The following is a 25,253-nucleotide window of genomic DNA, read 5'->3' on the forward strand; positions in this document are numbered from 1 at the left end:
CTTTCCGTACAGTTTGGGCGACAAATAGATCTATTCAGCGCTGTCGTACGAAAGGAAGAAGGGATTCTTCCCATCGTACGCGATCTACAGATAGGGGTTTGGCCTATACGGCTGCAAGCTGCCGACAGCCACGGTGTGGCTGTAGTGGCTTGCCGTCAGTACGCCGGTAACCAGCTAACCTTAGACTATATAGTCGTGCGAGACCGCGGATAACCATACTTCCAACAGTGGTAATATATTCTATATAAATCACACTTATATGCGTATAGTAATTGGTAACCAATAATGGGCTGATCCACCGGCTGATGTAGGTTTTATGGGTTCGAAAACAACTGATCAACAGCTGCATCAGTTAAGCAGAAAAGAATGGCGCTAGCAATGACTTTTGGTAGCGACCTCCGTAGTGGTTTTCGCGTCCATCAATCAGGTGGCCCTAGTCTGCTCACCTGCTTGTCAAATAGGAACACGTGCCGGAATTTAAGTGGGCCATCCCATCACATGTCCAGCCTCGCTGATCATTGACTCTTAGAAGTTGGCCAGCCGTGCTTGAATCAGGCTGAAACCACGAGAAAAGCTGCTGGCCTGGTTTCATATCTGACATTATGTCCTCCGACTCCACCACACGATCTCCCGGCATCACACGCCAAGACGCTGGACTCTAGGCTACTTCCTTGAGTATAACAGTATCCACCCAGTCTTCTACTGCTGATTGAAACAATCTTCAAATGCCGCAGGTTCGCCTCGATCGGCCGCCATTGAAATTTGCAACGGCCTGGAAATCTCGGCTTCGCGCCGTCATTGGCACTCTTTGCCAGGTCTGTCATCGCAATCTATCAGAGCTATTCTCTGCAAGAGCCCCGTTCCCGGCAACCGAGGACGGGGTTGGAAATTTATCCTCTCACCATGAAAGCTTAGCCAAACTCGACCTGTCAGCATCAAATGGTTGCGATCTATGCTGTCACATATGGCAACGAATTGTTTACAGTTTTCCTCGCGGGGCAGCCACGCCTGGTCGTGTCGCATTGGGCCGTGTGTATGGCTATAGTCCGGGGGACTCCACCCTCCAGCTAGCTATCTCCGTCGGTAGCGAATGCACGACTGCGAACAGTTCGTTGATATTGATGATACAGGGCACCAAAGCCACAAACTTGGCGGACTTACCACGTGAGTACCATGTTTCATTGCCTAGATTGACTCCACACACTGCCAATAAATGTACGCAGCAAGCTTTACGCATCTGCACGGCTGAAGCTGAAATACCTGCGCTAGCGGCAGTGGGCACCGACCTTGACGACATGGTAGCGTGCACAAGAAACTGGATGTATGAGTGTAATCAACACAAATTGCAGCATGTGGATGACCGAGACTGCTTCCAATGCCCCACGCGCCTAGTATACGTGGGATCCGAAGCCAGCAATGATACCCAAGTACGTCTCGTAAGCCCACCAGCTGGCTTTACAGCCAGCTACCTTACGCTAAGCTACTGCTGGGGTACTGTGTCACACAACCTACGTACAACAGCTGTAAATGTTCGCGAGTTTCATCGATCCATCCCTTGGGAATCTCTTCCAAGAACTGTTCGAGAGGCTATCGTCTTTACCAGGAAATTCGGTGTTCAGTACATCTGGATTGATGCACTGTGTATTATCCAGGCATCTAGTTCTGAGGAAACATCGGCCGACTGGATCAGAGAGTCTGGAAGAATTGGTCTCTATTACCAGAACGCAAAGTTGACTCTCGCCGCCTCGGCCGCAACGGACTGCAACCAGGGCTTAGTACTCTCCAGACCAGCAGTAAAGCATAGGCCGGGCTTCTTGGTGATTGATATTGGTGGTGGAGGCTTCATCAAGGTCTGTATATCTAGTAAGCAGTACCCAAGCCGGGAAGAAACAATTACGTCGAGCCGCCTTTTGTCCCGTGGCTGGGTAACGCAAGAACTCATGTTCTCACGCAGGATCGTCACATTCTCTCAACACGGCTTATACTGGAACTGTGCGACTTCGTCTGCAGATGAATTCGGCAATCATACGCACGGATCACGCCTCGATATTAGGGGATTCCTTTTACAATCCCGAAATGTACTTCTGGGCCGTACGTGGAACATTTTTGTCGGAGATTACTCTCGAACTTCATTCACGTTCGAATCCGACAGGCTCGTTGCGATAACCTCAATTATGGCCCGGATTGCAGAAACGACAGGCGCTACACCCGTTTATGGACTGTGGAAGCAAACGCTCGCATACGGGCTTGCCTGGTATAATTACAGTAACAAATATCAGGAGCGAACTCGTCCAGCTTTAGCACCATCTTGGTCCTGGGCGTCTGTCAATTGTGGAATTACCTATGATTATACGGCCCATAAACCTTCGATTAAAGCAGAGATTTACTGGCCAAGTACAGTTCGACACAATGATTTCCGTCTGCTGGTCCAAGGAAGAACATTCCAATGGAGAGCCAAAAATATGGTCAAAATATTTCCAAAAGATTGGAGAGTTCAATTGTCTGTAGATCTTACCATCGGTACCTGTGAGATTTGGCTTGACTCTATGCGAGAAGTCAACTTTATACCAGAAGCGTTCACATACCTTGTGTTGCTGTCTAAGGCAATTTCTACGTACTGTCTTATACTACAAGACACAGGGATAGACCAGTCACAAAATATCAGAAGGTACCGTCGGGTGGGGATGGCCGATTTTAAGTGCGCAGGCTGGGACATAGGAGATGCCATGGGCGCTAGAAGACAGAAGGTGCAACTTATATAACTTTGGCGTTTCGAGTTTTCCTAGGGCTCCTTATACCAAGGTTATGTAAAATGCTAACAACATTATCTCTAATCCATAAAAGGTAGAGGCCTTAGATGCAAGTTGAGGCCAATATTCAGATCTACATGTTTAAGGTGTTAAAGAAAGTGCCTAAAAAGTAAATACGGATGTGTTCTGAAATTTCGGTTTGAAACAGGCGAAGCATTATTTTCTGCACGCGCGGTTTGGAAAGAGAGCTATGCGGCCGCCACTACGTGGTCAGACCAATTTGGAGTTCAATCTAGCAGTAATCCCAAAAGCTCTAGTTTTGGGCATCGCCATGCCGAAAACCATCATTTATATGCACTACCGGTGGAATCGAAGATGGCAGCCGATTCAATTTGAGAAGAGGATCCGTGCTGTAGACATCATTAGAAGTAAAGTCTGTTCTGTGACGAAAGACTATTCCGTCTTGGTGAGCTAATATATGTTTACCATTATCTGTGGGAGCAAAAGCACTTCGAAAAGGTATTCTTAGTGATTAAGTAATACATTTATCACCGTACCAACTAAAGGTATGAATGATCTAACGATATGAAACATATTCCATTCCGAAAGTAAAACCTTCGCGTCCTCAACTCCTATCACATATGGGTCTACCTTGATGGCCTCCTCCAGCATGAATAACTTTCCGTTCACCGGCGCCATCACTATCAGCGTGAATGGGATTATGCACACAGTCGCAAGGCCTGCCAAACCAATAAGCGCCCAGGACCCCTCCTTACTGTTTCTTCTCTGGAGGGCCGCGTAGATGTACAGAGCGCATGTGCTCAGAGCAATGGCCGGCATTATGCGATGTCCGTAGTGGTAGATGCGTCTCCACTGATGGAGTATTGTCGTAGCTTGTGTGCTGGTGTCGAGAACGGCCGGAACTCCTATCATGGATATCGACATCATTGCTCCTATTAGGCAGATTCAACACCATAAAATTGCACTGTGGGGCTATAATTACCTGAAAGAAATGATCCACTAATCATTGCTGTGTACTCATATGTTCTGGTAGACATAATGTCAGTTTTTGTATGCTTGTTCAATTATTGCTATGTATATTTGTCCACACAATGTTTCAAATATCCTTTTTGGGGAGAAGAAAAATAAAGGCTGCTTATTTGGAGGAGCCGAACCCATCCTTCTCGGCGAAGGCTGCTCTCGGGGTTTGGTCTGACGGATTCCGACATTTGCGATCCGCTGAGGTGAGATACCCGGAGAAATTAGCTGCAGCATATTTGCCTTATTTCGGACCCAGCCACGTTATTGAGGTTACCTCAAATCCGAGATTCGGCATTGAGCCATCGCTTTCCGCCACAACTATTTCCCTGGTCATACTTGGCGAGTAGACGCGAATAAGGGGACGACATTTTATATACAGGCGCTCGGTAGCGAATATTCTTTAAGGTCTTTAAACCAATAACACTCTTCTCACCGTTTCTAGATATCGAAGCTTTACCTTTTACATCATGTCTGCTGCTGCAACCACACCCGTTCCGGAAAAATGCCGTGTCCTTGTGATAGGCGGTGGGCCTGGCGGGTCATACGCAGCAACTGTTTTAGCTCGTGAAAATATCGACACTGTCGTTCTTGAGGCCGAGCATCATCCCCGGTTGGTTAACCTTTTTGCAAATATGACGCCTCCTCAGTAATCTCTAAATTACTTGCACTGCTTGGTCGTCATCAATTTTCTGAAATGCTTGGACTCACGAACAAATCTTTAGCTATCACATCGGCGAAAGTACTCTTGTTTCATTTCGCCACTATCTTAAATTCATTGATCTTCATGAAGAATTTGATAAACATGGCTTCACGACCAAGGTTGGAGCTGCATTCAAGATGGTGCCTAACGGCCGTGAGGGATGTAAGTCCAGTCATGGTAGTTAATTATGTAAATAATCTTTTTCTGCTAAGACACCTTCCTAGTCACCGACTTTCGCGCGGGCGGACCAGACAACATAGCTTGGAATCTCATTCGCTCCGAAGCGGATGAGAAGATGTTTCGACACGCTGAAAAGTCCGGGGCTAACACCTATGAGGGAGTCAAGGTGCAGTCGATCAATTTTGAGGATACCAAAGATGCCAATGGGATCAATGGAGACGCGCAGCTGAATGTTGGTCGCCCCGTCTCTGCTCAGTGGAAGAGAGATGATGGCACAACTGGCAAAATCGCATTTGACTATGTCGTGGACGCTAGCGGGCGCGCGGGCCTTCTGAGCACCAAGTACCTAAAGAATCGGTCATACAGCAAAGCTCTCAAGAACGTTGCGAACTGGGCATATTTCACAGGTGGCAAGAGATACCAGGAGGGCACAGATCGCGGAAACTCGCCCTTGTTTGAGGCCTTGCATGGAAAGTAGTACTCGCCTCATCGTTGGTTTTGATCCGACTAATAAGGATAACAGACGAGAGCGGCTGGGTGTGGTATATTCCCTTGCACAACGGCACACACTCGGTTGGGGTTGTCAGGAACCAGAACGTTGCTGCTGAGAAAAAGAAGGAAGCCGACTCAGTACAGCACTACTTCACTGAGAGCCTCAAGCTCTCCCCGATGATCAGCAAGCTGCTGGGTACAGACAGCGAGCAGGTCACATCAATACATTCGGCCTCGGATTTCTCGTACCATGCGAAAAGCTACGCTATCCCACATGCTCGTATCGTGGGTGACGCCGGATGTTTCATCGACCCGTTCTTCTCTTCGGGTCTTCACCTCGCGCTCACTGCTGCCCTCTCGGCAGCTACCACCATTGCAGCCAGCATTCGTGGCGACGTAGATGAAGCTGTTGGTACGAAGTGGCATACGGACAAAATTCGCGAGGCCTATGCCCGTTTCTTGTTGGTTGTGCTAGGCACTTATCAACAAATGCGCAATCAGGAAGCCCCGGTGCTGTCCGAGGTGGGCGAAGATAACTTTGACAGAGCTTTCAAGTTCTTCCAACCTGGTACTATGACCCTCAAATTTCTTTTTCTTTGAACTGCTTTCTGAGATATTGGTCATTACCCACGCTAACATTTGCCTAGTCATTCAGGGAACTTCCGACTCAACAGACAAGTTCACTCAGGCTGACCTCACCAAGACAGTCTCCTTCTTGACCGCAGCTCTTACACCCGTAATGCGCCCAGACGGTCCAGATGCATCGCAGAAACCTCTGCTGGGCAAAAATGAATTGGTGGGGGCAGAGGATGAAGAGGCTCTAAAAGCCCTTGTCATGCATCACCAGTCTGACACTGCCCATGGACTCGACAAGTTCACCACAGATGTTATCGATGGGCGGATCCCGAGATTGGAGAGGGGAAATTTGACACTCACTCTTGTTGAGAACAAAGCATAATGGCACAACAGATGGTTATATTCACAGCACAAATGCGATGGGTAGCGTTCCTCTTCCTAGAAAGATATCTATGCCACAGTACCCTCATAAGCATGGACATTTGGCACCAGGTTGGTTCCCGGACGCGATACGTGTTATTGTAAATATGAGACATTTCAAAAAGTAACGGAAACAAGATTGGCATTGTGATTAGAAGTTCCCATGAACCTCCTCAAAGACTTCTCCATGGTATCATATCCCACGGGACACGTGGTGACTGGGTTGGTCAACGAGCAACACTGTTCAAATCTCACTACATTTGTACTTACCCAGCCTTTGCTCGTCGTCGACAGAAATTCGACTGTGAAGACAATTTTCATTGGAAAAGCCCCAGGGACCATAAAATGCTTCCCTCACGAGTCCATTACTGGTGGGCGTGTCCACTCTGGTTGGATATCCACATCGGCGAAAGCAAATTCACCACCAATTTGATACTAAATTGGAAGCACGCGAATTTCAAGTCAGATGGCAATGCTCCATATGTCGACATAGTCAACCAGTAAATCAGCCAATCAGTCAATAAAGCAACTTAGAGGTAGGCAGCAAGGTTCAGAGAACCAGAAAGACGACAATAGGAATATTCAATGAATTAAACCGTGCCAACATGACTGTTATCAAACTATGGTATCTTTCAGGAACCCAGCCTGGGTTTTTGTAGCAAAATATCATCCAAAATATCATCCAGCAGATCATCCAACAGATCATCCCTAAAGATCCGCACCATTATCCTAGACCATCTACAGCTCCCTAGATTGGTCCGGAATAAGAAATTTGAAAAAGGAGCAAAAGACTCAAACAGAAAAGTAATGACATGAGACGATGAAGCTGCTGGCCTTTATAGGTTAGCAGATATCCCTGGTACGATCTTTTCCAGCTTCTCAATGAGCTCGTTGAATAAGCGCTTCTGCCTCTCTGCGCCGCCAGGGCCAACAACAACAGTTGCAGGCGTTTTCACCTTTCCCACATCCAAGTATTGACCGTGTGTATCTATTCCGCCGCTTGCCCCAGCGATCAGATTCCGAGAGCCTTCTTCTGATGTCCTTGCAAGCAAGAACTTCAGAATCCGGATTTGCATGCCATCCAACTCACGCGACAGCTCGCTGTGGCACATGCCGGGGTTTGTGCAATTGATGATGACAGGAGTCGTTTCCTTTGGCAAACGAGCGGCCAATTCCCGAACAATGAACACCTGCATCAGTTTGGTGGTTGGGTAACGCTCGCTCTGGGTCTTCAGCGACTTGGCTTTGTCGTTTAGCCTGTTGAAGATTCCCTCGGGCGCGTCCCCCTCCTTGAAGTCGACCAAGAAGTGCGTGTCGCTTGTCACGATCGTTAAATGCGGCTTCGTGTTGAACTTGGCGGCTGTAGCTTTGAGCTTAGGTAGCATGAGGAAGGCTAGAAGGAAGGTCGAGACGACGTTCACCGTCACCATCCGCTCATTATCTACAACCCAATTCCACTCCACCGAGGCGACTCCTGCGTTTTCTAGGAGAACGTCGAGGCGCTCTAGCTCTCGGTCCGCGCGTTCGGCAAAAGCCTTCACACTGTCGTAGCTAGTAAGATCGATGGGCCATACCTCGATGATACTTGCATCGCATCGAGTTGATTCTATGAGAGAGCGCCTAGCAGTTTCGCCCTTCTCCACTGAGCGCACCGCTATGATAAGCTTGGTGCATCCCAAGTTGAGGACGTGTTTAGCGCCTTCGTACCCTAGCCCCGTGTTTGACCCGGTAATGATGATGGTCTGCCCTGCGAAGCTTGTTGTAGGCTTCGGGGCATTGCTAAACAATTGAGCCCCGATAAATTTGGCCATATGGCCTGGTGTTCCGTCACCCCCAGGCATATTTATGGTAGTGCAATGCGACTTTCGCGGGGTGGGGTGAAGAGATGCGGAACGAGGTTACTACAAGCGAAGAACAGTGTATGTTTACAAGTCCAAGGTGACCTAAATCAATTCTTAAGTGGTTGCGGAGGCACGTCTTACGGATGGGTAAATTTCCGAATTCCAGTGCATGCGAATGCTTGATCCAAAGGAAGTCCAATTGCTTGAGATGCTCATTGCTACACAACACTTATTTCAGACCCATCGGCATTTTCGAAAAGTGCGAGCAAATATGTGGCAGGGGTTGTCACACCTCGGAGATCGGAGGTTGTAGGACTGGTCCAATCAACATCAACTCAGAGCGCCTTTCTTCAGGCATAAGGACGGGTGGTGGTTCTTAGGTCCGTGAAACAAATGTTTGTCGATATGTAAAAGTACCCCTCCGGCGCCCGACGAGCCCGTTACCCGACCGGTATTGGGTGCACCATTGTTATTGCATGTACTGTTCCATCGTAATTACTACAATAAGCTATGAAGGTCTCTGGTCAGACCCCTGTGTCATGTGGTGAGACAATGTAAGACAAAAGCAAAGCCAAGCTGTTTCGTCAAGCCCAGAGTTACATGACGCCACCTACTGCGAACCAAGGTCAAGTAGTTTAGGTGAAAAACATGCAGGGACGTAGGCTTATTGGATTGTGCCTCCTATTTTTAAAGTTGGTGTCATAACGAGTGCATGAGCTAAGCCAAGTTGCTGGGAAATCATTTTCACCGAGTATAGACATGAACTGCTATTTTTCGACATATAGGTGGCATTGCACTTAGTACGCGTATTATACGTCTATCCGAAATAAGGCATATAAGGATGGAGCCAGGGGAAGAAACACCTCAGCAACCCACTTAATGCCAGGAGCGGCAATGTTGGTGGGAATCTCGCACTGCCTGATAAATTGTTGACGGAAACATCTTTCATATCATAACGGCCATCCGGATCACTCCCAGCCTCTATCATGGCACCCGCCAAGTCCTTATAAGATACAAAGGTATCCTGTTCGTAAAGATTGAGCTTATAGCCTCGCGCCTCGTCAACTGATAGACCGCCTGGTTTGATGAAGATGCTTGAGACCCAGTCGCCTTCCGCACGCAGTGCACGCTCCGCACGCCGAAGATCCTCGTAGACATGCGAGTTGGCGTGGGTGACGATCCAGTGGAAGATGCGCGGCAGATTTTGGCACATGCTTGGCTCGAGACTTGCCGAGGAGAGCACCACAAGCTTGGGCACGACCAGTTGGCTGTCTGCGCGAATGTTCTGCTGGAGCGCAGTGATTATGGTACGCGCAGTATCTTCGGCTACGTGTACGTAGGGGATGTTATCATTCATGGTGACCGAGAGAAAAGCTGTACCACAGCCCCGAACGCACTCAGCAAACAGCTTGACATCGTGAATATTGCCCTCGAAGACGACGATGCGCTTGGAATTGACAGCTTCGGGGAAAAGGTTGGTGAGTTTTGCAGCGTTCCGGCAGTAGGCGTGGATGATATTGTCTGGTGAAGATGCAAGCAGCACCTCAATGAGGGCACTGCCACTCTTGCCTGTAGCGCCGAAGATTGCGTATTTGTTGTTGGCCATTGTTTTGGTCATTTTGGAACGTTCTTCCTGCGTCTATCTCGCAAGTTAGGTACCCGTCTCGTAAGATCCGAGGACAAAGACAGTTTGGATACTATTCACGACTTATTTCACAAGCTAAGAATGAGATTCGAAGCGTTCGCACTAATAACGGGTTTCGGGATTGCTATAGGCTGACATATAATCCGAAACCTTGTGCGCACCGGTTGTCTATCGGCATCCGAATGGAGTGTCCAACCCACATCCGAGGAGCTTACTGCAGGATGGGCTACTCATCTGTTCGCCTCACTTGTCATATAAGTTGATCTGTTAATAATGGCAAATATACGATAGCAAGTAAATAGCATCAACGCAGCAGGATCTTTACCATAGTGTCTCTCTACGCAAACTTCACCATGTCCAACCCTTCTGAGCCCAGACCCGCACCCACACTTGTTGAAACAAGCTATGGTCGGGTGGCATACCGCTCCTTTGGGTCCGGTAGCCTTCCCCCGGTATTCTGCATTCACGGAAACTCTTCTAGCAGACATATCTTCAAGCCAGTTTTGCTCAACCAGAACATTACTTCAACCCGCCGAGTGATAGCCGTTGATCTACCGGGGCACGGCGAATCTGATGATGCGAAAGATCCAGCCCACACTTACACAATGCCCGCCTACGCCAAGGCTTGCGTGGAGGTGCTGAACAAGCTCGACATCAGTGAGGTCGTTTTAGTTGGCTGGTCTCTCGGAGGCCATATTGCAGTCGAGATACTGCCCCTGTTCAGCGGCGTCAAGGGTATCGTCATTGTTGGTTCGCTGCTGGTGCCGATTTGGGGCAAGCCTCTGGACGACGAACGTACGAGGTGGAACATGCGTGAGGACTTGTCCGACGAGGAACTCACCGCATTCTCAAAAAGGGCCACAGGGGGGCCTTGGGAGCAGTGGATGGCCGAGTCTGCCATCCGAACCGACTCCAAAGCTCGTCGTGTTCTATTTACTAATCTCGGGTGTGGCGATTGTTCCGATCAGCAAAAGCTGGCAGCCGAGACGAACGTCCCCCTGGCAGTTGTTGTAGGCACGGACGAGCCTCATCTGGACAACAACAAAATCAAGGGCTTGAAGTACGGTAATCTGTGGTCTGGCAAGGTCATCGAAATCCAGAATGGGAAGCACTGCCCAGTATGGGAGAAGCCAGCTGATTTCAACCCCGTGCTGGAAAAATTCTTGGGAGATGTTGCCGCTTGAGCAAATTGATATCATGAACTGCTACATTAACGAATCTCATCGTTTAAAAAAAAGAAGCATTTAAAATTTGATATCCTTGCTGTTCAACAGCCGTTGTCTGTTCGTGCCGTATGCATCCCCTCTCACCACATTACTTTGAAGGACTCATCATGGAAATTCCGTTCTCAATCGTTGCGATAATCTGCCTTCCTTCATGCTCTGAAACAAAGAACAATTTTGCATATACTATGGGCTTACCTGCAATAAAGCGTTTGTTTAAGCAGTCTTTGCGCGAGGTGGCTATTTTCTGATCATGCCAAGCAGATGAATATTTTGCTTTGGCACCACCTATGTAGCGTGTTTCAGTCAGTGGAAACCTTACCCACTATGGACTTAATGTAATTCAAGACGTGGAGACATCTATGACAACGCTATACAAATTTCAAACACATTTCCTAGCGCCCGCGAATGCGTCTTTGTTTCGCAAATGAAATGTAGCTGAAAAATAACCCAACCCTGTCTTTAGCATCTTCAAGTGACACTCTGACCTCTCATTCAAGGAGTTTGAATCTATCGATCATTCTAGTGGAAACCATATGTGCAGTACCCAAAGCAATCTTATCGGGCTCGGGTAAAGCGACAACGGCTACAAAAGCACAAGGCTGCTTTGGGCCTAGCTGCTTTTGGCAATACAATGGGTATGTCGATGCATTTTGGACCCTTCGGACCCCGCTGGTCTTCATTACCGTGGCACAGGAGCGCCTACGGTCGCTGTAATTCCTTCCATACTTGAAGTCTTCCCGACACTACCCTTGTGTTTACTGCAGAAGTATGATGCGACTGAGCTTACGGGTCCGCAGCCACCTCCACACTCGGGGCATACAGTGGAGACATTCGGTAAAGGGCGCCCATCAATCGGAATCCGAGTATCGTTGTTCCCACAGCAAGCTATTGGAACCTAGACAGGGTATTGAATGAGCACCAATGGAACGTACATGCATCCATTAGCCTCATTAGTCCAGCAATAAAGTCCAGGATCGGGAATCAAGGTGCGCTAGCACGACTCCAGTAATCGGCGATCCGACTGTCTTTGTATCAGAATGCAAGCTCCTGTGCTATAGCAAAGTTGATGTTGTTCCAAGGGTGGATTATTTTTGAGTTCTGTTACGCAGATGTTATTGAAATTTTATCATGGGCGGACCCACTGCTCGAAATGGTTTGCCTCAATGCCATGGAACCTAGTTGGAAGTGCCATAATGTCAGACAACGCAGTCACACTGACCTCAGTACTACCAAATACGTGAGAACCTATGTAGTTTATTGACGACATAAGTTGCTGGGTACTATCCTTTACAACTGAGATAAGTCTGGGACTGTATCAAAATATCACTATTCGCCTTCGTTGACGGCTTGTCCATTCCTCACGAACTCTTGGTACCAGCCGATTGTCATGCTTTGAAAATGTAAGCCGCTATGTGTCTGCACCAAGGCAAACTATGTGCTTAAGATTTCATTGTGACATACCGACTCCTTTTGGTGTCCGCGAAATTCTCGTGGTCGCCCATGAGATGTTCCTTGTACCATGGGTCCTGTTTCATCCTTTTGTAATCTTCGACGCTCTTGAAAACGGCTTGACTGAAGCAGTCATAATCTGCCACATTGGCGAATTGAGGGTCAAAAAGCTCGGCCATTTGTGCGCGTGTGGCAGATGTATTGTGGATCTATAAGCGGCATGTCAATATCTGCTGGTTGTGCGCAGCAGAATATTCGATAAGCGCAGAAGGTGAGCAGCAATGAAAGTGGAAGACGATAGGTGGTGCAAAACAGACCTGGGTCCATCGCACAATTCCATATTGCGCCATCAAGTCCTTGGTCATCGGCGCCGAGATGTTCGTCATATGGTGTCGATAGGCTTCCTCACTCATGCCGGGTTTGCGATAACCGCAAATAGTAAGACAGAGGAGTTTATTCTGATCGTTAGGAATTCGTGTGGTTTCTGGCGAGTTGGTATTGGTTGCCATTTTCAATATCCAGAATTCGACTTGTGGTATGTGCGCAATGAGTTCGGAGATTGAAAAAAGACGAGTAAATAAATAGAGATTCGACAGCACAAGAACTGTTGGACAAAGAAAGTGGATATCCACGATATAAGTATACTTTTTTGTGAACCGGTAGCTAGAAGGCCGATTTTGTGGGCCAACTCTTTCTTCGTACCGTAAAGCCGGGGAATTTGGATAAGCGACACAGTCATCTCTTACACTATAGCCCACTCTCTTGGCTGCATGTAGAATGCGTTCGAGGCAAAATGTTTCTTATATAGTCACCGACAGGTAAGCCTGAGGAATGGAAGGTTTCTGGGGAAAGCTGAAGCACATCCACACATAGATGTCACAGAATAACGAAGAACCAGACTGTGCGGCCACGCTTAAGTTATAGGAAAATACCCAGTCTATTAGAAAGTCTCAAATTCGCTTCCATCGCAGCGTACTAGCTATAGTACTCCTTCAGCCAGGTTTTCAAATCCCCAACCAATGGATATTCAAGAAACAAACCTCCGCTGGCGGTTATACCAAGCTCCTCACGGAACTTCTCGGCGACAACGAGACTGAGCAAGCTGTCCAATCCCAAATCACTAAACATGGCGTCATCCTGCAAGTCTGAAACTAAGATACCTGCCTCCCTGGCAATGAGCGCCATAGCTTTAGAAATAGTGTTATCGTCCTCATCAGAGGTGTCTTGCTCAGTCGCAATGTCTGGAACAGTTGGGAGTACAATTTCTGCCATATGGGGGGCCATCTTCTCGGATGATGAAGTCTTAGGGGCAACTACCACGGGGTTGGAAGTCAGGGGTGCTGACTTTTTGGGTCCCTGAGCATGTGCAGGCTCAGGATTTTGCAGCTGCTTTGGTACTTTTGCGAGTGTCGCAGAGTGATCTTCAGGTGCAGAGAAGAATTTGTTGAGAAGGATGCGTGGGTATCGGCGAAATTTCATTCCCCCTACCATACCCATGATAGAATCATCCTGCATGACGTAGAGGTCTCCCAAGTAAATTGAAGGGTCTTCTGCAGTTGGGATCATCTTGACATAGGACCTGTACTTGCCCCCGGCAACCAAAGGACGGGCGAATCTCATAGACCGCCACCCCGGAGTTACACAGAAATTAGCCTTTTGATCGATGGCGTCGGAAGTGTTCATAATGCATCCCGCAAGATGAGCGACACTGTCGATGAAATGCGGTGGCATGGTCCACGTACCAGTACCTTCGCTCTTCAGGGTTACATCAGCGAAGGCTTCGAGTTCGTGCATAGTGACCGACTGCATGCCCCTGTATTTCTCGGCATAATCGACGAGGTTATGTTTAAACAGCGCGTAAGCCATCTTGTGAGATAATTGGTTTGCTGTTCCATCGCTAGCCATCCTCTTCAGAGTATCAACCCGACTCTGAACCAAGTGACCAATTGGAGACCATGAACTTAGCCATTCCTCAGCATCTTCATAATAGAGGTCCGCGGTAGCGAAAGGTTCATCCTCAGGCATTCCATTATCCTGAACATTGTGCCATTGCAGTTCGGCATGATTCGTGTTTATGTCCGTAGTCTTGATAGAGACGCGGAGAAACTGCGTCGTATCATGCTTCTTCTTTGCTACGAGACCTTTCACCACCACAAGGTTGGCAACGTTCATGTTCACACTAACTTTCGTTGCACTGGAATAGAACTTTCGGTATAAGTAATTACCGAGTGTGAAGGCGATATCAGCATGAATAGACTGATTGAATATTAGCCACGATTCATGTAGTCACAACGCACTCTTTCCAAAAAGTAAACTTACCGACGTAACCACACCACACCCATTCATCTGATGACCATGGACAGCCGCGAGCATATCGTGTTGCAACAGATCTGACTGCATTACAACCATTCCGGCAGCACCTTCAATGGTTTCCTCGATGATGTGCTGGACCGTAGAAGTATGCAGTCCGGAATCAGAGCCCCGAAGACTTGCTGGTGAGTCACTGAGATAAAATGTATTCCCCTTGGTGAGTGCCCAGTTTCCATTGTACTGCAACCAGTAGTTTCTGTCGTTCCATTTGTACGTGGGAAGGTTAAGGACCATATGGGCTCCCTCGAATGGGCGGTGGAACTCGTTCCAGTCAATTTCGATACCACGGCAATGCAACTCTCCAAGACTGCGTGCCATTGTAGTCCAGCTATCTTCACCTCTGCGAAGTGTAGGAACGGTTGTAATTGTTCCGGGGATGCTAGATTTGACGAAGTTCACGCACACTGGGTGAGGGCCAAGTTCGACCCAAACCGTCTTCTCATCGACGAGGTTCAATTTCTGGGCAGTTTGAAGTGCACTGACGAAGTCGACTGTTTCTCGAGTGGAGCGACTGAGGTAATTGGCGTTGATAGATTTTGCGCCAAATACTACCTTGCGGAGGAGAGGCGAGATTACCGGCAGGTTTGGTGCTTTGAAGACGACCGATTGCTTGGCTGTAGTCTCAAAGTCTTCCAGTATCGGATCAGTCTGTGACGAGTGGAATGCAAACGAGACATCAAGGATGATACAGCGGTGGCCAGCCGCTTTCAAGGCGTTACCCACTGCTTCAATCTCGGTGCTGGGCCCGCTGAGTACAATCTCAATTGGTCCATTGATACAAGCAACCTCATACTGCAACTTTGTGCCCTCCAAACTTTTCTCGATGTTAGAAAGTGAGGCTTTGACTGCCATCATCTTGTGGCTGCCAACTTGACATCTCTGTTCAAGCAATTTTGCTCTGTGGCCAACAAGGAATATTGCATCACTGGCAGATAGTACACCAGCAACACACAAGGCTGCATACTCGCCCAGGCTATGGCCAATCACCAGATTCGGCTTTATACCGAGCGAGCTCCAGTACTTGGCCAGTGCTATTTGAGTACAAGTAAGAGCTAGTTGTGTGACAAGAGGGCTGTGGGTGTGGTCTTCAGGAAAGCTTCCATCAATAGCGGAAATGAAGGATGGGAAACCACATCGTAGCGCTAGCGCATCCAGATGTAATATATGAGTTCGGAAAGCGTTTGAGTAGTGGAAAAACTGCACATTGGCTGACTTGTGCGATGCGCCTTGGCCAGTAAAAGCAAAAACCACCGACGGTGCACTGAGTGCCGAAATGGGCTTCGTTTGTTCCACGGTGGCATACGCGGCTGAAAGTACTTGTTTCGCGGTGTTGATATCAGAAGCAGACAGAACAACACGATATTTATGATGATATCTTCGGGCGGTCGTGGTATATGACAGGTCAGATAGATGAACATCCCGATTTGCCTCCAGATAGGCGATCAGCTGTTCCACGTTACCCTTTAGGGAGACCGAGCTCTTAGCAGAAACAGCGATGACGTGAGTTGTGCGGGGGTCTTTATGCGTTCGTTCCCGAATAGGTGCTTCTTCAACAGCGAGAGATGAATTGCCTCCAGCAGCGCTGAAGTTGTTCACTATAGCCACCCGCTTCTTCCCGAGGACATGGGGCCATGGTTGCTCCTCGAACGGAATGTAAACTTTGCGCTTCTCCAGGTCTTTTGGGAATCCGGGGTTGACAACGCCGGTTTTGACGCCAATATGGCGTGGAATCTTATTCTTCTCAAACATCAGAAGAACTTTGAGTAAAGCAGTAACTCCAGCTGCTGCCTCGGAATGTCCAATGTTAGACTTCACCGCACCGATATACAACGGCTGATTCCGATGACGGTTGGACGGGGCGAATACATCGGTCACGGATTTGATCTCGACTAAGTCGCCAGCTTGGGTGCCCGTTCCATGCATTTCGACGTAGCTGACATCGAGAGGATTGAGCCCCGCACGATTGGATATCTGTCGCATCAGCATAGATTGAGCTCCTGCGTGAGGATGTGTGATTGAAATGGCTTCAGCTGAGTGATTAGTCCCGGCGCTGAGGATGACCCCGAGAATAGGATCGTTGTCGGCTTCAGCATCTTCTAGTCTTTTCAGGACTACAGATCCTACCCCGTCTGCACGGCAATACCCGTCGGCTTCAGCATCCCATGTCTTACAGGCGTTGGGCCCCTTGGTTAGGAAATGCCCCTTACTAAGGCCTGCAAAGCCATCGGAGTTGGTAAGCACGTTCATTCCACCAGCTACCGCTGTATCACAATCCGCAGCCCACAGGGAGGTACAAGCAGTCTATATGATATCCTATTAGTATTCAGAGTGTCGTTGATTGATACGTCGAAGCTATGCACGTACCTGGATAGTGGCAAGGCTTGATGAACAAGCCGTGTCAATGCTGAAACTAGGCCCGCAAAACTTGAAGAAGTAGTTGATACGACCGGGGCCGAAAGCCCGACAACCACCTGGAATGTAATACGTATCGACCTCCTGACCCGCATTGACTTCGCGATAATCGTCAGCGGCCTGGCCATAAAAGGTGCCAACACGGTGGAGATTGGTTGATCTTGTACGATTTGGGACAAAGCCCGACCGCTCGAGAGCTTCATAAGCTGTCACCAGTGCTAGTCTTTGCATTGGATCCGTCTGCTCACACTCTCGGGGAGACATGTTAAAAAATGCGCCGTCGAATAAGCCTGGATGATCAATGAAGCAGCCATATCTAGTATGGCTCGTGTTCATCTTTTTGCCCGTCTCATCACAATGCGTGCTCACGTCAAAACGATCAGCGGGAATTTCTCTGTGAACGTCGAGCCCTTGTTCCAAAATGTTCCAAAATCCTTCGGTGTCGGTTGCACCGCCCGGTAACCTACACGACATCCCCACAATAGCAATCTTCGATTGCATCGGCCCTCTTGGGGTTTCAGATTGCCCAGACGAGCTGCTGATCCATGGCGTAATGGCCCGTGTTGTAGTGCTGAGCTCTGGCAACTTTTCCAGTGATTCCGTGAGCTCGAGTACTGGGCGGGACATTTGAAACATGAAGACCTCACATTCAGTTGCTCTACAATCCCCAGCTATGTAAGTTATGGCGTTGACGACGTTGCTCCACTCGATGGCTTTGGTCAATATCTCGTAGACGACCTGCTCCAAAAGTTCCAACGCGCTCTTAGTAGAGTAAGGATTACCTGTTCCTGTTGAAAGAACCATTATGGTTGGAACGAATTTCGAATCCAACTGTTCCAATTGCGGCGTGTGGACAATGCTTCGAACGTTTTCATGACCATAAATATGGGCTGCATGGCATAGTCCCGAGAATACAGGTAGGTATATATACTTGTTGTTGCGAAAGAAATCGTGGTCACGGAAGAGGGCTGTGAGACTTGAAGGACGGCCACTAATCGTCACCGATGTTGGGCTCCGTGCGCTGATGAAGATTTTGCTAAGCTCAGCCGTTCCCTATGCTTTAGGTTAGCAATCTTATTTTAGGAGTTCGGTCGCGTATGAGATAGATACGACTTACTTCGTTTTTGTGGACAATGTCGAGTTCTCGCTGGACGTCGCTTGGTAATACATCAGGGATCACACACGCCCACGAGTCAGGCTGGCGAGATGTATCGCGAGGCTCTAGGTTCTCCGACACCTCGGTGACGTGAATGCCTAAGCGGAAAGCAATGCGCACAACTTCAGCGCCAGTGGTCGCGATATCTGCTAACGTCGAAGCAAGCGAAATGGCTGCTGACGCTAAGAGGCCTATACCCAACCCTGAGAGGCATGTCGTCTGAGGGTCAAAGTCGAATTCGGCTTGTTTCTCAAAGTACCTATTTTCGTCGGTCAACTGGCTGAGATTTGCGTATGCGGCAGGAAGATAACAGACCCTATGAAGGCACCAAGCTCGACTAAACATAGCAGAATGCCATCTATAGACCCGCCAAGGGGCCCCTTGCGCAGGTCAGGGTAGTCTCCAAATTCCAGGACACTCTCAAATGTCGGTATCAACGCTTTCAAAGAGGCAGGAATTAGTCGTAATTCTTCCCGGACGACACGTGTGGCTCCTTCAAAGAACCTGGCTAGGATATGATGTTGCCTATCTTTGCTGTGGCGGTGAAGTCGACGAAGAAGGTCCTGAAGGTCTTCATTGGGGAATTCATTGCTGAAATAAACGACTTCCATCTTGCTCTGTTCTCCACATGCGACAGAAGGGGGCGTTTCGATGGCCATGGTCGACGAGGTGTTGGAGCTTGGGTACGGAGACCCAAGACTGGCTGCGATATCCAGTTTAGAAACAGAAATTGAAAATGAATGAGGCCAATGAAACTTTTCATGAATATTGTTGCCTAACTTTACAGCCAAACTAATAGCTTAATGCACTTGGGTAAAATTGCAAAGACGCATTGAACAATAAGCAGATTGATCTTTGAAGCTGGCATGGGCCACGGACTCAGATGCCGCAGACAATATCAGTGTATTCCGATGCCAAGTGGAGTAGAAGGATTCCCAAGAGGACAAGTACTTCTGCCGATTTTCAGCCTGGTCATTTTCCGACGAATATACCATCATAAGCTTCGCTGTGCTTTGAGCTTACTCTGGCCGTTGACACAAAACCCGATGGGCGGAGTTCCGCGTATGTTTTGAAGAATTGACAACAAACATTTCCCGAAGACCGAACGGAGAACCACCGATTTACATCCTTGCAACCAGTGCCAAAAGCCGACAGACTTCGACGCTCACATGAGGAGTTGACAATCCTATGAATATTATACTGATAACTCTGTGCATCCCAATCTCCACTACATTACTCTAGACTAGTCTACGTGAGACCACCGTATTGTTTCATGCGACAAAGCAAATTGCGCATTCTCTCTAGTGAACCTGTATCAAGAAGAATTATGTACATGTCCATTTGTTCTCGCGCAAGTACAGCCAAAAGTGTTGGAGAAATATCTCCTGAGTAACAGTAAACTCTAAAGTGGCTGAAGGGACTAGCGAGACATCGAATCTGCCTCCTTTCACCTCGCTATGTTATAGTCTGAAGCTTGTGATTTTGTCCAATCAGTACAAAAAAGCTCCCTGATGCATTGTGTATTCTATGTTACATATTCACAACGCTTTCTAGAGACTCTTCTCCAATTCTCGCAGTGTATATGTTTATTCTTTCTCCATTGTTCAACTTTCTTTGATTGTTCCTCAAACATGGAATTCCCCATAGGTTCACCTCTTTTCGTCGCTTGATGTCCTTGACACCTTTTCGGAGCGTCATATTTTACAAGAGCGATATGAATTTTCAGTGTATATAGAGAATTCAACCACGTTGGCTGTGCTGCAATCAAGACTTGGTAGATGGAGAATATGGGGCTCGAACGATACCGATAATGACAGTAGAAGAAACTCATTTCATAAAGCTCTCAACCCTAAGTAGTCAAAGCACACATGATGAGTCTTTGTCCACAACAAGCATCGTAATTTCCCTCAGAATCCCAAGTGCTGTCAATTTCAACACTGCTGCTTGGTAGCATAGGGATTCAATCAAGATTAGGGTCATTGGTAGCCAACCGGTGAGAGGTTGAGATATCCGCTTGGGCCCGGGGACTCTAGACAATTTGCTATTTGTATCTAGATCGGGCGTATATGAAGCACTACACTATCTGATCTGTGGGATGAACCCAACAGAGAATCTCATCGAAGTCGGCGATGTTCCTGGGCCCACAACCAATTGCGCACTGGTCCATACTAGCACGGGTTTTGTTCCAGTATCTTTGTTGCAGGAAATTTAGTACTGTCGACCGCTGTTATAGGATCTATTTAATTCAATCGCTGAGTGCCTGGTGCTCTTTGAGATCAGGAACCCTTCCCCAAGGCTGGTCGAAGCCTACAAAGGGGAGCCACTTTTCGTCATCCGGAAGCCCAACCGTTGTTTCATAAGCCATGTGGGCAAGCTTGAGCCACATGTCCCCTTTGACAGGAAAGGTTTCGTCCTCAAATTCCTTGGAAACTTCCTCGCCATTCTTGACTGCCCGTACAAACTTGGCTACGTGACCATCATCGCGAAGACCTTTAGAAACGCGGAACATTTCATCCCAACCCCAATCAGCACTAGCCCCTGTCGTGAAATTCTCGATATCTTCGATGTGAAGTTCGGGCGCGCCGCAAGTTGCGTACCAGACCAAATCAAAGCGCGCTTTGTGCTCAAGCAAACGCACTTTGTCCTCGACACGGATCCATGACTGGCGGTTGAAGACGGTGTTGAAAATGGAGCTGGTGACATCGTGCATGTAGAAAAAGTCAATCTTGCGAGCTTTGCCGGGCTTCTGAGCAGCACCAGCGAAATAGGAGCAGCAGCTGATCATCTCAGCCGTCTGCCGTTCTAACGTGTCGGGTTTTACACGATACTGGGCGGCCAGCGCCGCTATGTCTTCCATCCCACGACCCAGAACGCCATTCTTCATCTTCCACTGGAAATCATCCCAGCGTGCCGCGGTACGAGTCTTCTCATTGATCCTCACTTCGTGGATCAAATCGACCAATAGACGACTCTCGGTCCCGTCAGGGATCTGGAGAGCCCTGGCTTCCGCATTCCGCATAAAGGGGTCGGCTCCAAAGGCATGGTCGCTGGCCGCTTGTGAGAGAGCCTCCGCAATTATGCTTGGCTGTTCAAACTCGACACCCAACCCAAGGTGAATGATGGGATGGAAAGCACCCTCAAACAAGCGGGCAAGAAGTGTATCAGAGTTACGCGTGCGGCCGAAACAGTACTCTTGGATGACCTCTCGCCAGCCCTTCTGATCTATCTCGCGCTCGAAGAAGACGAGGAAGTTGGTGTAATGGTTGACTTCCCCGAGCAGCTTGTAGAACCCACCATCGGTGCCGAGCTCACGAACGACTTGCTCATCCACAGGTGGCCGAGGACGCTGATCTGTTTTGTTGTCAACGAAACCGTTCTCCAGATCTGTCTCGTCGGCGCCCAAAGCAAGTCGTGTCAGCACATTATGCGCCGTGTGATTGTGGCCGGCGAAGTCACGCCAGAAGATATGGAATTCGTCGTGGTTCTTTTGAAGGAGACGATTTGCAACTTTGACTACATCAGGCGAACTATTTTGGATCCCAGGGCAGATTCCCACCTGTGCAGGGGCTAAGTTCACCACGTGTAAGGATTCAGGCGCAGACATGTTAGTGGGAGGTGGTTAAAGATGATATGTGAACAAATCGAACCTGATGATCATTCTACGGTAAAACATTGGCTCGAATTCTGTGGATTCTTTTTGAGACTACTGATTATATTACGACTTACGAACATTGTACAGAATATGGCCCGGGAGATCAATTGAAAAGTGCGTGTCTCTGTAGACGTGACGCGGTATCCGAATCAGTATTCTCATGGGAGTCGGCGTCCGACTGCTGAGATCAGATACTTCGGTACCCGATACAATCGTGATGGATGTATCGCTCGTACAAAGTACATTTTATATGCAAGTGACATGCAGACATGCAGCGTGAAGGCGCCAAGGAGTCAGCTTACGGTGGCATTTCTCCTGGTCTCCACACACTTTGCTTTTAACTTTGTCGTTGGAACCGATGTTCCTCAGATTACAGGACAATGACAAGGCGACGCAGTACTATATAGATAGCTAGTACATGAAGCGTGCCGTGGGGCTTCAACCTTTGACAAACGCTTACTAACCCTTGAGTACGGATTTTGCATGGGCATTGTGGAAAGCAATATTCTTATGATGACCAGTATGAATCAATTCGAGACATATATTGACAACCTCGCAAATACTGCCAAGGTGTATTCAGACCAGTGTCGAACTGGCTCTGCAGAGACATCCCGCACGCGGCGGGACCTCCTCACAATCGTATTTCACTTACAGACCTTGCTATTCCAGCCGACAGACTTTCTTCAACATCTTGCCTTACAGGTAGCTTAACCCACCTTCGATACCTTTTCCCTGATCCTGAGTTGATTACATAGGCTCAAGTTCTCGCATGCCTTCAATGGCTGGGACATTTCCAGATCCTCGCGTGCGTACCTCTCCATGGTAGCGTTCGCGTTCAGGACATTGCGGACCTGACAGGTGTTTCAGAGCTACAGCTTCACCGTGTTTTGCGTATGATGGCCATGGTAGGGTTTCTTCGAGAACCCAACTCTGGCGAGATGGCTCATACGGAACTATCAGCGAGCTTTGTTAGCAGGCCTTCTCATCTGGATGCAGCCATGTTCTTGGCCGAGATTGCCTGCCCTGCTGCGTTGCACATGGCTTCAACTACGGAGCGTCACGGGCAGTCGGATGACCCGCGCGAGAGTGCTTATGCCGTGGCATCCAACACATCACAGTCGTTCCAGTTGCATTGTCAACAACGCCCGAAATTGCAGCTCCAATGGGCTGCCTTCCTCCGTGATGTGACCAATGTGGTGGACGATGGGGCTTCGATAGAGCCACTGGACAGTCTTGACTGGGGCAGCTTAGGCGATGCTTGCATAGTAGATGTCAGTTTCGTTGTTTCTCATCAGGCTTGTCGCACCTTTCATGCTTATATCCTTGCAGGTAACATCCCAGTCAGTAGCTCACGTTTTAGCCTTGGCGGACCTTTACCCTGCCCTTCACTTTGTGGTGCAGACGCCGGATCCAGACGCAGTAGCCTACACGGTCGATAAGTCTCAACACAGTAAACGCATTATGGTGCATGAGCGAGGTGACGGAGAGCCCCAGATAATCAAGGACGCAGCTGTATACCTGCTCCGCTTCACGTCACCCACACAAACCATGTCGATTCCCAGGCTTCGAGCCCACATAAGCAGGGAATTACGTGCGCATTTTGGCATTCTTAGCGCTAACCCCTCGGCTAGCTTGATCCTTGAGATAACATTGCTGCCGGAGCCGGGTTCTGCATCCCCCAGTGTGGAGAGGTCCGCCCGCGTTTTAGATATGTCTTTACTGCACCTCACAAACGAGCATTGTATGGAGTTGGCAGATATCGTGGAATTGATAGAAAATGTACGAGGTGGCAACGGCCGACTGATCGTTGACAAAAAGATCTTTTCACGCAGTAAAGCGGTTGGTGCTCTGGAAATATTGTATCAGGTCAAGCCTAATAGATAGAGGCTACCTACATCTGCTTTTAATGCCAGATACATGACGACTTTTTTCTGTCAAGCCTTCGGAAAGGCATCATTGCTGACCTGTTGGCAACGTGGGGTTAGACGACGAGCCCTGTCTAACAGGAAGATGATAGAGACACGATATTAACAATCCGGAATTGCACGCTGGCTTGACCTTCACTTGCCAATGGTGCAGTATAGGAGCAGTGTGTAAGCCTCCAGTTTTGCGTCTCAGTCTTTTGTACCACATTTCTCAGATGCCCTCGATGTTCCCTGTTAACATGATCGCGAGATATCGGTCAACCTCCAATGCAGTTGCTTTTGGCAGACTCTACAAGGAGATTGGTTGAAAGTGGCCTGCAGTCCTGCTAAAGGCGAGGATTGAAACTGATTGAACATTCATGGCGCTGGTGGAGAATTCAGCTGCAACATTAATGCGCCACATAAGTACAGTAAGCGCTACGCGTACAGAGTACCGCGCTACTGAGAGAACCGCCCAGTTACTACTAGGTTAACTGAGTTGCGTGCATCTTTGCCATGCGAAGTTTCGCTCTATTGAAAACAGTTTCGCAAGGAATAACTTTGGTCGGTGTAAATGAACGATCAAATGTTGCCTAAAGAACATGGTGCACAGTATTAAGGCATGAAATGGTGATTAGCACCTGGCACGTAACTACACCCCGGAATTTCTGGCGTATGTAAGATTCTAGACCTTGCCATGACGCGTGGCTTATTAACTTGGCATACTGGTGATAAGAACATTAACAGTTTTTATGAGCCTCGTTTCGGGGCCATGACATTATGCTTGATCTAGATCTCACATATTGCGACTTTGGAACTACAGATTTGCTCCGATGGCACGGTGGCACCAGGGATCATGATCCGAGCCAATGAAGGTGAAAATGCAGCACGGCAAACCGGCCAGGTGGTAAACAACGTTTCATTCTATGGCAGCCTATAGGCCTTCCGGCACATCATTTCCGTACACAGTATAGAGCATTTCAGATGTGGTTGACCATATTGCATTAGGGAGCAAGTAGCTATATAAAAGCTATCAAGTTCTCAACCGTAGTCAGGAACTCAACGTCAACTAGCCAGTGGCTAAACCCCGTGGATCTAGGGTTCTTATCTAAGCGACCAATGCCTCATGAAAATCGTGTGCAAGCTGGATAGTGACACGGCATAATCCGGGGCGGCTTACCTGAGACTCGCGTTTGGGGAAACTTTTGCCTGTACGGACTCCGAGGAACATCACTCGGGAATGTTGCCAGGGTCTTGGAGGTAGCATTCACACACCGAATGGAAAATCATGCAGTGTTTGGTCTCTGTAGGATTTGTAGGATCTGCAGGATTGCAGGTCGTGTAAGACGTGCAAGGTTGACAGGAGCCAACAGGACTGACGCTGCCGTTACCTATCACAACGTGCGGAATAAGAGATGCGTGTATGCCAGAAGAACCCT

General features: G+C 48.4%; 9 protein-coding genes across 9 annotated transcripts; 4 read left to right on the top strand and 5 right to left on the bottom strand.

The window, feature by feature from the left end:
* The first annotated feature begins 534 nt into the window (after positions 1-534).
* BKA67DRAFT_558146 (heterokaryon incompatibility protein-domain-containing protein) lies at positions 535-2,908 on the top strand. Its single transcript, XM_046102307.1, has 2 exons — positions 535-1,164; positions 1,270-2,908. The coding sequence occupies exons 1-2, from the start codon at positions 726-728 to the stop codon at positions 2,760-2,762; spliced, it is 1,932 nt and encodes a 643-aa protein (XP_045962702.1). The 5' UTR covers positions 535-725; the 3' UTR covers positions 2,763-2,908.
* Positions 2,909-4,258: 1,350 nt separating this feature from the next.
* Positions 4,259-6,121, top strand: BKA67DRAFT_533622 (uncharacterized protein; the record flags this gene model as incomplete). Its single annotated transcript, XM_046099728.1, has 5 exons — positions 4,259-4,401; positions 4,514-4,653; positions 4,716-5,145; positions 5,187-5,731; positions 5,811-6,121. 5 exons carry the CDS (start codon positions 4,259-4,261, stop codon positions 6,119-6,121), a joined length of 1,569 nt encoding a protein of 522 aa, XP_045962703.1.
* Positions 6,122-6,726: 605 nt separating this feature from the next.
* Positions 6,727-8,195, bottom strand: BKA67DRAFT_558149 (uncharacterized protein). The gene has a single exon (XM_046102308.1). The coding sequence runs from the start codon at positions 7,998-8,000 to the stop codon at positions 6,996-6,998; it is 1,005 nt and encodes a 334-aa protein (XP_045962704.1). The 5' UTR covers positions 8,001-8,195; the 3' UTR covers positions 6,727-6,995.
* Positions 8,196-8,804: 609 nt separating this feature from the next.
* On the bottom strand, positions 8,805-9,678 carry BKA67DRAFT_558150 (uncharacterized protein). The gene has a single exon (XM_046102309.1). It carries the CDS (start codon positions 9,616-9,618, stop codon positions 8,818-8,820), a length of 801 nt encoding a protein of 266 aa, XP_045962705.1. The 5' UTR covers positions 9,619-9,678; the 3' UTR covers positions 8,805-8,817.
* Positions 9,679-9,998: 320 nt separating this feature from the next.
* Positions 9,999-10,829, top strand: BKA67DRAFT_656661 (AHL acylase; the record flags this gene model as incomplete). The annotated part of the gene is made up of 1 exon (XM_046106976.1): positions 9,999-10,829. One exon carries the CDS (start codon positions 9,999-10,001, stop codon positions 10,827-10,829), a length of 831 nt encoding a protein of 276 aa, XP_045962706.1.
* A 1,301-nt stretch (positions 10,830-12,130) lies between these two features.
* Positions 12,131-12,892, bottom strand: BKA67DRAFT_674481 (EthD domain-containing protein). Its single transcript, XM_046108756.1, has 3 exons — positions 12,638-12,892; positions 12,333-12,529; positions 12,131-12,261 (listed from the first exon to the last, which is right to left on the bottom strand). The coding sequence occupies exons 1-3, from the start codon at positions 12,827-12,829 to the stop codon at positions 12,198-12,200; spliced, it is 453 nt and encodes a 150-aa protein (XP_045962707.1). The 5' UTR covers positions 12,830-12,892; the 3' UTR covers positions 12,131-12,197.
* Positions 12,893-13,295: 403 nt separating this feature from the next.
* BKA67DRAFT_656663 (uncharacterized protein) lies at positions 13,296-18,917 on the bottom strand (the record flags this gene model as incomplete). The annotated part of the gene is made up of 5 exons (XM_046106977.1): positions 13,296-14,576; positions 14,640-16,991; positions 17,055-18,155; positions 18,220-18,517; positions 18,574-18,917. 5 exons carry the CDS (start codon positions 18,915-18,917, stop codon positions 13,296-13,298), a joined length of 5,376 nt encoding a protein of 1,791 aa, XP_045962708.1.
* A 1,586-nt stretch (positions 18,918-20,503) lies between these two features.
* BKA67DRAFT_533628 (uncharacterized protein) lies at positions 20,504-21,862 on the bottom strand (the record flags this gene model as incomplete). The annotated part of the gene is made up of 1 exon (XM_046099729.1): positions 20,504-21,862. The coding sequence occupies one exon, from the start codon at positions 21,860-21,862 to the stop codon at positions 20,504-20,506; it is 1,359 nt and encodes a 452-aa protein (XP_045962709.1).
* A 570-nt stretch (positions 21,863-22,432) lies between these two features.
* BKA67DRAFT_689606 (uncharacterized protein) lies at positions 22,433-24,194 on the top strand (the record flags this gene model as incomplete). The annotated part of the gene is made up of 3 exons (XM_046109106.1): positions 22,433-22,612; positions 22,666-23,181; positions 23,240-24,194. 3 exons carry the CDS (start codon positions 22,433-22,435, stop codon positions 23,792-23,794), a joined length of 1,251 nt encoding a protein of 416 aa, XP_045962710.1. The 3' UTR covers positions 23,795-24,194.
* Between the last annotated feature and the right edge of the window lie 1,059 nt (positions 24,195-25,253).

Source organism: Truncatella angustata (assembly GCF_020726525.1).
Source record: "Truncatella angustata strain MPI-SDFR-AT-0073 chromosome Unknown BKA67scaffold_2, whole genome shotgun sequence".
Taxonomy (NCBI): Eukaryota; Fungi; Ascomycota; class Sordariomycetes; order Amphisphaeriales; family Sporocadaceae; genus Truncatella; species Truncatella angustata.

Coding starts and splice junctions, on each gene's coding strand:
- BKA67DRAFT_558146 (XM_046102307.1), top strand. CDS start 726: ATGCCGCAGGTTCGCCTCGATCGGCCGCCATTGAAATTTGCAACGGCC. Junction 1,165..1,269: donor AAACTTGGCGGACTTACCAC/GTGAGTACCATG, acceptor TACCTGCGCTAG/CGGCAGTGGGCACCGACCTT.
- BKA67DRAFT_558149 (XM_046102308.1), bottom strand. CDS start 8,000: ATGCCTGGGGGTGACGGAACACCAGGCCATATGGCCAAATTTATCGGG.
- BKA67DRAFT_558150 (XM_046102309.1), bottom strand. CDS start 9,618: ATGACCAAAACAATGGCCAACAACAAATACGCAATCTTCGGCGCTACA.
- BKA67DRAFT_674481 (XM_046108756.1), bottom strand. CDS start 12,829: ATGGCAACCAATACCAACTCGCCAGAAACCACACGAATTCCTAACGAT. Junction 12,530..12,637: donor GAATTGTGCGATGGACCCAG/GTCTGTTTTGCA, acceptor TGCCGCTTATAG/ATCCACAATACATCTGCCAC. Junction 12,262..12,332: donor GCGGACACCAAAAGGAGTCG/GTATGTCACAAT, acceptor ACATTTTCAAAG/CATGACAATCGGCTGGTACC.